Raw genomic sequence first — 11,623 nt, forward strand, 5'->3', positions numbered from 1 at the left:
GGTTTTTTTTAATATTTTACTACATTTACAAAGATTATTTGTTAAAAAAATTTAATTGTTTTGTATCATCACATTCTGACAGCCAGACCAGAATTTTTTAATTTTTTTGTCGATTGAGCGGGCTTATTTTTGGCAGGACGAGCTGCAGCTTTTATTGGTACCATTTTATGGTACATACAACTTCATGATCACTTTTTATTTAAAAAATTTTTTTAGCGCTAAGGTGACCAAAAAACAGCAGTTTTGGCAATTTTAATTCTTTATTTCTTACGTCGTTCACCATGTGCAATACTTTATTCTGGAGGTTGGCACGATTACGGCGATACGTTTTGCAGCGTTTGCACAATAAAATAAATTTATTTTCTGAGACACCATATTCTCAAAGCCATAACTTTTTTATTTTTTAGTCAAAAAAGCTGTGTAAGGGCTTGTTTTTTGCGGGACGGGTTGTAGTTTTTATTGGTACTATTTTGGGGTAAATGTGACTTTTTGATCACTTTTTATTCTATATCTTGGGAGGGGTAGCGACCAAAAAAAAAATAGCGATGCTGGCATAGTTTTTCGTTTATTTTTTTCGCGGTGCAGGAAAAATAACATTATAGTTTCATAGCTTGGGTCGTTACGAACGCGGTGATATCAAATATGTGTACTTTTTTTTTTAACGGTTTAATTTTTTTCCTATAATAAATGACTTATTATAGCAAAAACAAACTTATTTTTACACTTTTATAAACTTTTTTTTTTTTTACGCTTTATTTTTTTACCTGCAGCTCTGATTGCTGCTAGAATACATTACACTACCTAGGTAGTGTAACGTATTCCAACTGTCAGTGTGTCGTCACACTGAGGCTGGTCCTCATAGGCTTCCATACATGGCAGACCCGGAGGCCGTTGCCTGGCCTCCAGGTGCCATCACAAGCATCAGCAACCCCCACAATTGCATGGGGCTGCCGATGTGCTACACACCCCCTAAATGTGGTAATTGCAATCTATTGTCGCATTTAAGGTGTTAATTGACAAAATCAGCGGCGATGACCCGCTGATGGGCAACACTGGAGTGTCAGCTGTCGGGGACAGCTGACCTCCCGGTTCCCGATGCACACCTTGTCGCCGACAGTGTGCATCGGGAACGACACAGTGACTTCCTGTCACTCTAACAGGAAGCCTATCAGGACCAGCCGGAGGTTGGTCCTGATTGGCTTCCGTCCATGGCAGACACGGAGGCCATTGTTTGGCTTCCGTTTCCCATGCTAACTATCGGCAAACCCCGCGATTTCGGATCGCGGTCTGCCGATATGCTGAAAGCCCCTAAAATGCGGCAATCGCAAACCGATCGCCACATTTAAGGGGTTCATTTGCCGAAGTCAGCGGCAAAGCACCGCTGGCCGGCAAGAGTGGAGTGTCAGCTGTCGGCGACAGCTGACCTCCAGGTGAACACTGTCGCCGACAGTGTGCACCGGAAACAACTCAGTAACTATACATCCTCGTGAGGGAAGTAACCTCCCGGGACGGCGTATAGTTACTGACTCGTGCGGGTAGGGGTTAAGGTTAAGCTTTATGTATATAAACAAATGAAGCTATAACAAAGCAGAAATGATGTGCTGCTTCTCCGCTCCTCAGGAAAGTAAACACTCCTAGTATTATTTGTATATCCTAACATTACATCCCTGAAGGTCACATTCTCCACCCGAGTTACGTCTTATGTGGAGACCTTATCCGATCCAGGTATGTGAAAGTGTCTTACCCACTCATGGAAATGTACATTCCTGTAAGTAAAGACCTTCTCAGACATAATGCTTGTACTCCAGACACAGACAGCAGAATGGCAAATCTCCCGGTTCACACTCAAATTTAAATAAACAGTTAAGTTCGTGGTGTAGAGAAATGTCATACCAATAAAAAAAGAAGAGAAAGCTGCTGGTTTATTTGAACGTAACCCAAATTTCAAAAGCACAAAATAAAAAAAATGAAAAAGCGGTTGTACCAGAATAAAAAAAATCATCCCACATCAACGGGATAGGTGATCGTTTTCTGATCAGTAGGGAACTCATCGATCGCGAGAACGGGGGTACCGCACCCCTCGTTCCTCTTCACTGCAGCTCCATTCAAAGTCTATGGGAATGACGGAAAGAGCTGAGTACAGCGCTCGGCTGTTTAAGCCATTCTCTGACATTGAATAGAGTAGCAGGCGCATGCTCCACTGCCGTTCCATTCAAGCTCCTCACTGCAGGAAAAGTGGGTGCTAGCTCTGGTGCCCCCAGAAATCACACAATTATCACCTGTATTATGGAGAGGTGATATTTTTTATTCTGGGAATACCCCTTTAAAAAACAAAAGGAAACATAGGCTCACCTGGTCTTTATCGGGTCATCATAAGTAATACCTTTTGCCATTTCTTTCACAGACATCAAAGCTTTATGGAAAAAAGACAATGTATCAGTAAAGAAAATATATACAAACTATTTAAATGCAATTTTATGCAAATGTCAGTCATCAAGCAGATATGAGCAATGGCAAATCAATTCATGGATTAGCAAGGGAAAAAGTTCCACATCATCTGTCACAACAGCAACTACAGTTCCAAATCCTCATTTTCCTGCACTGGTAATTTTTACTTGTATGACTTCGGCCAAGTTCATATAACATTAAGTGGCCTATGTTTGAAATATACCACTGGAAAAACTCCCGACGTATGCGTTAAACATAGGCTGTGACGGATGCCTTAACATTACACCATAGACTATAAGGGTGTACTTTAAACAGATACGTTATGAACTGGGGGTCATGAGAGATCATGTCGTATCTATTAAACAGATACCATTATAGCTTATGGATGGCGGATGCCACGATTAGGCATCTGTTTGACGTATCCGTCACTCATAGTCTAGAATGGTATTTGTTTAAGGTATACGTCATGAAACGCTATTAAAAAGCCCACGATGAACACTTTAAACATATGACTGTAACTAACATATGCCATACAGTGGCAAAGATCACCCATAGGCTTTCTGTTTAAAAAAGTATACCAAGTGGTATAGGTTTTCTTCTGCTGATGTATACCGGCCCGGCAGAGGCCAAAATGGGCACTCTTTGGTCTCCGACGGGCTAATGGAGCCTTATCTACACATTTAACGTGTAAGATGGTAGCTTTCCCTATGTACACGCTAAACGTAGTGCAATAAAGAGGTGTTGTGGGGGCCTTACAGATATGCACTGTGGCCATGACTGTCATTTATTGCACTCTACAGATTAGATGATGTGGTATAGTGCTCACCTCTTCCCTCTGTCACACTCTCCAAGATCTTCTCTTCTTCTTTCAGCTGCTTCTCCTTTGCAGATTCTTTTCTAGCTGTCAAACAAATACATTCATGATTAGTTTCTGTCCTCTGCCACCATCATTGTTACATCAGATGAGACATTAACAGGCATTCAATAAGCAGATGAACTGCAAATACAAAATACAGACAACATTGGAGGTTTCAAACACCTTCTGCTTTCTCCTTTAAGTGTTGATGCTGATCCAAAAGACTGACATTAGATCGGGGACCCAAAGGAATGTCATCTTCGTCCCCACGATGTTCACTGCCACTGTCCCTCTGCTCTTCTTCTAGGACTCCTTTCTTACGCATCTGTAATCGCTTTTGAAGCTGTGAGTAGATATAAGAAATGGGTTTTTAAAGGGGAACTGACAGCCCAGAATCAAGTGCATCTAATGGTAATGGCTTCCCTTAAATCAGCTTTACAGCCTTGCCGAATACGATCATAAAAATAGACTATAAAAGTTGGAAATTTGTTTGCAGTAAAAATACTGTATATGCTAAACGGTTACCAACACTGCTGTACATACATTATCCAGAAAGCACAAAACAGATTTAAATAGGGAAGTTTACATTAAAAAGCATAGCAACTAATACATTAAAAAACAGCTAAAAGCAAAAGATAAATAAAGCAACGGAAGTTACCAGCTGCTGCCTCCGCTGCTTAAGCGGTATATAGGGCACATAGTCGTCATCTTTATCGGACAATGCATCTTCGTCCTCAAGAGCTCTCTATGGAATGAGACACGTACAATTTCAATATATCACAATCATATTAAATAGATAAATGTAAACAAAATGTTACTGCTAAAACGGACTTAACCCCTTAAGGACACGGCCAATTTTGGCCATGAGGACAGAGCAATTTTTTTACATTTCCCTCCTTGCATCCCAACGCTCATAACTCTTATTTTTTTTACGACGTAGTTGAGACTTTGTTTTTTGCGGGACGAGTTGTACTTTATGTAGGTACCATTTTTTGGTACAAATACATTATCGTTTAATTTCTATACATTTTTATTTTGGCGAAAATGCTGAAAAAAAGCAGTTCCGCTGCAGTTTTAATATTATTTTTTTTACACCATACACCGATCATAAATAATGTTATACATTTGTTGTACAGGTTGTTACGGTCGTGGCGATACCAAATATGTCTATATTATTTCATGTTTTGGGACTTATATTTAAAAAAGTTTATTTATTATAAAAAATGTGTTTGTGTATTTTTTTTACTTTTTATTTATTTATCATTAAATTGTTTTTTACATTCATTTAACTTTTTTTTTTTTAATCCCATAAATGGATTTATCATTTTGATTTTGATTTTGTAACTGCAATGTACTGGCATAGATCTATATGCCAGTACATTAGCCTGTGTACTGATTGTACACAGGCAGTTGTTAGGGCATACCTCAGTATGCCCTAACAACAGGAAATATGTTCAGACAGCCTTGGGGTCCTTCAATGAACCCTGGGCTGTCTGGCCATGAGTTGTGGGCTTTGATTGCATCACAGTTATATACTGTGACGCGATCAATGTGCAGTCCCCCCTCTTTGAACGCCGCGATCTGCGTTCATCGCGGCGTTCAAAGGGTTAACGGCGGAGAAAAGATGTTTCTCTCCTCTCCGCTGTCAGAGCGGGGCCGTGGCTGTGTATTACAGCTGTTGCCCCGCTCTCGATCGCGCGCACAGACGGCTGTCACACAGGACGAGTATGCTCGTCCTAATCGATCAGGACGAGCATACTCGTCCGGTGTCGGCAACCAGTTAAAGAGGCTCTGTCATCACATTATAAATGGCCTATCTCCTACATAATGTGATCGGCGCTGTAATGTAGATTACAGCAGTGTTTTTTTATTTAGAAAAACAATCATTTGTGACGGAGTTATGACCTATATTAGCTTTATGCTAATGACTTTCTTAATGGACAACTGGGCGTGTTTTACTATATGACCAAGTGGGGGTTGTGGAGAGAAGTGTATGATGCTGACCAATCAGCGTCATACACTTCTCTCCATTCATTTACACAGCACATAGTGATCTTACTAGATCACTATGTGCAGCCACATACACTTACGTTACTCAAGTGTCCTGAGAGTTAATAGACATTACTACCAGCCAGGACGTGATGTCTACTCAGAATCCTGACACTTTGGTAACATTTGCGTGAGATTTATGGCAAGGCAAGCATAATCTCGTTTTAAATGACAGTTTACAGCGTAATCTCACGAGATTACGTCTGAAAAGAGGTCGTGTGCACATACCCTTAGAATACAGGAGTATACTAATACATTATAATTATAAAATAAAGTTGTTAAAAAGTTATCCCTTCATGGGATTAAAAAATAATAATAATTTAACAAAAAAAATAACCAAAAAATAATAATAATAAAAGTCATTATCTAGTATAAAATATATTTTATTGCCCATACATTACATAAAAGCTACACGTTAGGTATCTACACGACCATAATAACCGAATTAATGTAACAGGTTATTTAGCGTGAGACATGAATTAAATAAAATATGAACAAATAGCAATCCATCATGTTTTTTCCTTCCATCGAAGGTATACTTTTGGAGGAGTCTTCATGTATACCTCTGACGGACAGCACTGACGTATCCCACTGTATAGGCATATAGCGGGATACGTTGCCTGAACTCCCAGGGAAGCTTCTGAAGTCACTGTCCATATGTGGACATTGATGCCAGGGGCTTTCAACTATGGAGTCCCCGGCCAGAGCATCACAAGCGCTCTGGCCGGGGGCCCTGTCTTGGGAAAGCCCTTGACGTCACTGTCCATATATGGACAATGACATTAGAAGCTTTAAAAACAAGATCCACGGCCAGAATGCCATCAAAACACTCTGCCTAGGGATTCCTCTCTTGGAGGAGCCCCTGACGTCACTGTCCATATATGGATAGTGACGTCAGGAGCTTTAAGATGCCGGAATCTCCGACCGGAGCATCGGCAACTCTCAAGAATGCTTGACAAAGGCTCTGAGGAGCTGAAACGCCACATGGGTGTATACAAAGTTACATTTTTGGATGTGCTGCCTGATTCTCCTTTCTTACTCTTTTGGACTGCGTCGAGCTAATGGAGCCCTGTGGACACGTTAAATGTAGGGCCAAAACGCGATGTGAACAGGCCCTTATGCCCCATGCACATGACTATATTTTTTATCTGTAATTACGGACCCATTCATTTCTATGGGCTACGAACACCTTTCTGTATTTTTACAGATGGGTGTCCGTGCCGTAGAAATGATAAAACATGTCCTTTTATTGTCCGTAATTACGGCACTGACTCCCCATAGAAGTCTATGGGCGCTTCCGTAATTACAGACAGCTACGGATGTGCATCTGTAGCCGTCTGTAATTACGGAAGAGTTGCTATGCGACGCCAGGAGATTAGTCAAGATTCCTCCCTGTGTTTTTTTGTGGATCCGTAATTATGGATGCGTTACGGACTGTATTTATGGGCTCCATTCCGTATATGCGGATGATTTATGGATGACTATAAATGACTACGGATCCGTATTTACAAATGGATGAAAAATACGAAAGTGTGCATGGGGCCTTACATTGGATGAAAATGAGATGTATCATCTGCTATAGGTTGTGGGTTTTACCTCCCCATTGAATTCAAATACAATTGACAAGCTGCGGATTAAAAAACGCACAGCAGGTGAATTTCCGAGCGTTTTTTCTGCTTATCATTTATACAGTGTGTTGATGAGATTTGTTCAGATCTCATCCACTCCGCTGCTACTGTATCATGCTGAGGATTTTCCCCAACGAAATCCGTTGCGGAAAATCTGGTGTATTTACGCTTCGTGTTAACCTGACCTAATACTGATGAAATATCCGTAAGGCCCCATGCGCACGACCGTGCCTGTAAACACGTTCCGTGATTAAGGGCACGGATGGCTGCAGACAGCCACCCGCATTTGCAAGTCGTGCTCCCATATAAAGTATGGGAGCACGGTCCATAAGAAGCAAAAAAATAGGACATGTCCTATCTATTGCAGCGCCGTTCTAAATATCTGGGAAGGTGCCTGTCGGACATAGAAACGAATGGGTCCTTAATTACGGACCATAATTGTGATTCGCAACTATGGACGAATTCTACGGTTGTTTGCATGGGGCCTTGCGCAGTACATTTTTTGTACCCCCAAATGCGCAGGAAAAAAATACAATTGCTCCGGCATAAAACAAGGCATCATATAGACATGTCAATATATTAATAATAAAAAGTTAGGAATGCTGAAAGGCAGAGAGGCAAATATAAAAAAAATTGTAGCTGGTCACCAAGTTCTTTTCAGGACTATTCATTAAGGAGTTAATAAATTTGCCCCAATGTCTTTACTATGAAAGAAATGATCGGATTGGTGACTAGAGATATAGACACAAGACTCAGAGAGGAAAACAAGAACAACATAGTTATATCTCGGTCATTCCCGGCAATAACCAGTGATAAGGAAAACACCGAAAGAAGGAGGAGAGTCGCAACCACACGACACCGACCTTCCTGTCGCTGCTGCTTTCCATGGCACCGAACTGCTCGAGACGCTGGCTCAGGTTCCAGGATCACAACTCTTCCGGCGCTCCCGTGTCGTCAGAGAAGTCTGTCCAATCACAGACAAGAACTGGTTCAGATTGTAAACAATCGTATTCAGAAGTAAGTTCTTTACACCCCAGGATGCGAGTGTATGGGCTCCTTGGAGGTTCTGACGTCACGCGGCCACGTGTCTCTGCGCTCACGTGATGGTCACATACTTCTTCCTGCTATTTCCAGAACGCTCAAAGAGCGGCAGGACAGGGGAGACTCGATGAATGGCCGGTCTGGGATCTGTGTTGGAGGAGGGGCTTTGTTCTGGGGGCTGTGCTGGAGGAGGAGGGGTGTTTGCTCTGGGGGCTGTGTTGGAGGAGGGGTGTTTGCTCTGGGGGCTGTGTTGGAGGAGGGGTGTTTGCTCTGGGGGCTGTGTTGGAGGAGGGGTGTTTGCTCTGGGGGCTGTGTTGGAGGAGGGTGTTTGCTCTGGGGGCTGTGTTGGAGGAGGGGCTTTGTTCTGGGGGCTGTGCTGGAGGAGGAGGGGTGTTTGCTCTGGGGGCTGTGTTGGAGGAGGAGGAGGGAGTTTGCTCTGGGGGCTGTGTTGGAGGAGGAGGGTGTTTGCTCTAGAGGCTGTGTTGGAGGGAGGGTGTTTGCTCTGGAGGCTATGTTGGAGGAGGGTGTTTGCTCTGGGGGCTGTGTTGGAGGAGGGTGTTTGCTCTGGGGGCTGTGTTGGAGGAGGGTGTTTGCTCTGGGTGCTGTGTTGGAGGAGGGGTGTTTGCTCTGGGGGCTGTGTTGGAGGAGGAGGAGGGTGTTTGCTCTAGAGGCTGTGTTGGAGGGAGGGTGTTTGCTCTGGAGCCTATATTGGAGGAGGGTGTTTGCTCTGGGGGCTGTGTTGGAGGAGGGTGTTTGCTCTGGGGGCTGTGTTGGGGGTGGGTGTTTGCTCTGGAGGCTATATTGGAGGAGGGTGTATGCTTTGGGGGTCTGTGTTGGAGGAGGGTGTTTGCTCTGGGGGCTGTGTTGGAGGAGGGTGTTTGCTCTGGAGGCTATATTGGAGGAGGGTGTTTGCTTTGGGGGCTGTGTTGGAGGAGGGTGTTTGCTCTGGGGGCTGTGTTGGAGGAGGGTGTTTGCTCTGGGGGCTGTGTTGGAGGAGGGTGTTTGCTCTGGGGGCTGTGTTGGAGGAGGGTGTTTGCTCTGGGGGCTGTGTTGGAAGAGGGTGTTTGCTCTGGGGGCTGTGTTGGAGGAGGGTGTTTGCTCTGGGGGCTGTGTTGGAGGAGGGTGTTTGCTCTGGGGGCTGTGTTGGTGGAGGGTGTTTGCTCTTGGGGCTGTGTTGCAGGAGGGTGTTTGCTCTGGGGGCTGTGTTGGAGGAGGGTGTTTGCTCTGGGGGCTGTGTTGGTGGAGGGTGTTTGCTCTTGGGGCTGTGTTGCAGGAGGGTGTTTGCTCTGGGGGCTGTGTTGCAGGAGGGTGTTTGCTCTGGGGCTGTGTTGGAGGAGGGTGTTTGCTCTGGAGGCTGTGTTGGATGAGGGTGTTTGCTCTGGAGGCTGTGTTGGAGGAGGGTGTTTGCTCTTGAGGCTGTGTTGGAGGAGGAGGGTGTTTGCTCTTGAGGTTGTGTTGGAGGAGGAGGGTGTTTGCTCTGGGGACTGTGTTGGAGGAGGGTGTTTGCTCTGGGGGCTGTGTTGGAGGAGGGTGTTTGCTCTGGGGGCTGTGTTGGAGGAGGAGGGGTGTTTGCTCTGGGGACTGTGTTGGAGGAGGAGGGTGTTTGCTCTGGGGGCTGTGTTGGAGGAGGAGGGTGTTTGCTCTGGGGGCTGTGTTGGAGGAGGAGGGTGTTTGCTCTGGGGGCTGTGTTGGAGGAGGAGGGTGTTTGCTCTGGGGGCTGTGTTGGAGGAGGAGGGTGTTTGCTCTGGGGGCTGTGTTGGAGGAGGAGGGGTGTTTGCTCTGGGGGCTGTGTTGGAGGAGGAGGGTGTTTGCTCTAGAGGCTGTGTTGGAGGGAGGGTGTTTGCTCTGGAGGCTATATTGGAGGAGGGTGTTTGCTTTGGGGGCTGTGTTGGAGGAAGATGTTTGCTCTGGGGCCTGTGTTGGAGGAGGGTGTTTGCTCTGGGGGCTGTGTTGGAGGAGGAGGGTGTTTGTTCTGGGGGCTGTGTTGGAGGAGGAGGGTGTTTGTTCTGGGGGCTGTGTTGGAGGAGGAGGGGTGTTTGCTCTGGGGGCTGTGTTGGAGGAGGAGGGTGTTTGCTCTGGGGACTGTGTTGGAGGAGGGTGTTTGCTCTTGGGGCTGTGTTGGAGGAGGGTGTTTGCTCTGGGGGCTGTGTTGGAGGAGGAGGGGTGTTTGCTCTGGGGGCTGTGTTGGAGGAGGAGGGTGTTTGCTCTAGAGGCTGTGTTGGAGGAGGGTGTTTGCTCTAGAGGCTGTGTTGGAGGAGGGTGTTTGCTCTGGAGGCTGTGTTGGAGGAGGGTGTTTGCTCTGGGGGCTGTGTTGGAGGAGGGGCTTTGTTCTGGGGGCTGTGTTGGAGGAGGAGGGGTGTTTGCTCTGGGGGCTGTGTTGGAGGAAGATGGTGTTTGCTCTGGAGGCTGTGTTGGAGGAGGGGCTTTGTTCTGGGGGCTGTGTTGGAGGAGGAGGGGTGTTTGCTCTGGGGGCTGTGTTGGAGGAGGAGGGGTGTTTGCTCTGGGGGCTGTGTTGGAGGAGGAGGGTGTTTGCTCTAGAGGTTGTGTTGGAGGAGGGTGTTTGCTTTGGGGGCTGTGTTGGAGGAGGGTGTTTGCTCTGGGGGCTGTGTTGGAGGAGGGTGTTTGCTTTGGGGGCTGTGTTGGAGGAGGGTGTTTGCTTTGGGGGCTGTGTTGGAGGAGGAGAGGTGTTTGCTCCGGGGGCTGTGTTGAAGGAGGGTGTTTGCTCTGGGGGCTGTGTTGGAGGAGGGTGTTTGCTCTGGGGGCTGTGTTGGAGGAGGGTGTTTGCTCTGGGGGCTGTGTTGGAGGAGGGTGTTTGCTCTGGGGGCTGTGTTGGAGGAGGAGGGTGTTTGCTCTAGAGGCTGTGTTGGAGGAGGGTGTTTGCTCTGGGGGCTGTGTTGGAGGAGGCTGTTTGCTTTGTGGGCTGTGTTGGAGGCGGGTGTTTGCTCTGGGGGCTGTGTTGGAGGAGGGTGTTTGCTCTGGGGGCTGTGTTGGAGGAGGGTGTTTGCTCTGGGGGCTGTGTTGGAGGAGGGTGTTTGCTCTGGGGGCTGTGTTGGAGGAGGGTGTTTGCTCTGGGGGCTGTGTTGGAAGAGGGTGTTTGCTCTGGGGGCTGTGTTGGAGGAGGGTGTTTGCTCTGGGGGCTGTGTTGGAGGAGGGTGTTTGCTCTGGGGGCTGTGTTGGTGGAGGGTGTTTGCTCTTGGGGCTGTGTTGCAGGAGGGTGTTTGCTCTGGGGGCTGTGTTGCAGGAGGGTGTTTGCTCTGGGGCTGTGTTGGAGGAGGGTGTTTGCTCTGGAGGCTGTGTTGGATGAGGGTGTTTGCTCTGGAGGCTGTGTTGGAGGAGGGTGTTTGCTCTTGAGGCTGTGTTGGAGGAGGAGTGTGTTTGCTCTTGAGGTTGTGTTGGAGGAGGAGGGTGTTTGCTCTGGGGACTGTGTTGGAGGAGGGTGTTTGCTCTGGGGGCTGTGTTGGAGGAGGGTGTTTGCTCTGGGGGCTGTGTTGGAGGAGGAGGGGTGTTTGCTCTGGGGACTTCGTTGGAGGAGGAGGGTGTTTGCTCTGGGGGCTGTGTTGGAGGAGGAGGGTGTTTGCTCTGGGGGCTGTGTTGGAGGAGG

The 11,623-nt window shown here is 46.8% G+C and overlaps 1 protein-coding gene across 1 annotated transcript in view; it reads right to left on the reverse strand.

The window, feature by feature from the left end:
* DDX41 (DEAD-box helicase 41) overlaps positions 1–8,181 on the reverse strand; it is a 45,101-nt gene extending 36,920 nt beyond the window's left edge. The window contains exons 1-5 of the mRNA XM_075856497.1: positions 7,845–8,181; positions 3,963–4,049; positions 3,488–3,647; positions 3,275–3,349; positions 2,353–2,413 (exon numbers count right to left, since the gene is read on the reverse strand). Coding sequence (XP_075712612.1) covers positions 2,353–2,413; positions 3,275–3,349; positions 3,488–3,647; positions 3,963–4,049; positions 7,845–7,868 — 407 coding nt within the window. The 5' untranslated portion in view covers positions 7,869–8,181. The remainder of the gene's footprint in view (positions 1–2,352; positions 2,414–3,274; positions 3,350–3,487; positions 3,648–3,962; positions 4,050–7,844) is intronic.
* Between the last annotated feature and the right edge of the window lie 3,442 nt (positions 8,182–11,623).

The sequence above is a fragment of the Rhinoderma darwinii genome, chromosome 3, assembly GCF_050947455.1.
Source record: "Rhinoderma darwinii isolate aRhiDar2 chromosome 3, aRhiDar2.hap1, whole genome shotgun sequence".
NCBI lineage: Eukaryota > Metazoa > Chordata > Amphibia > Anura > Rhinodermatidae > Rhinoderma > Rhinoderma darwinii.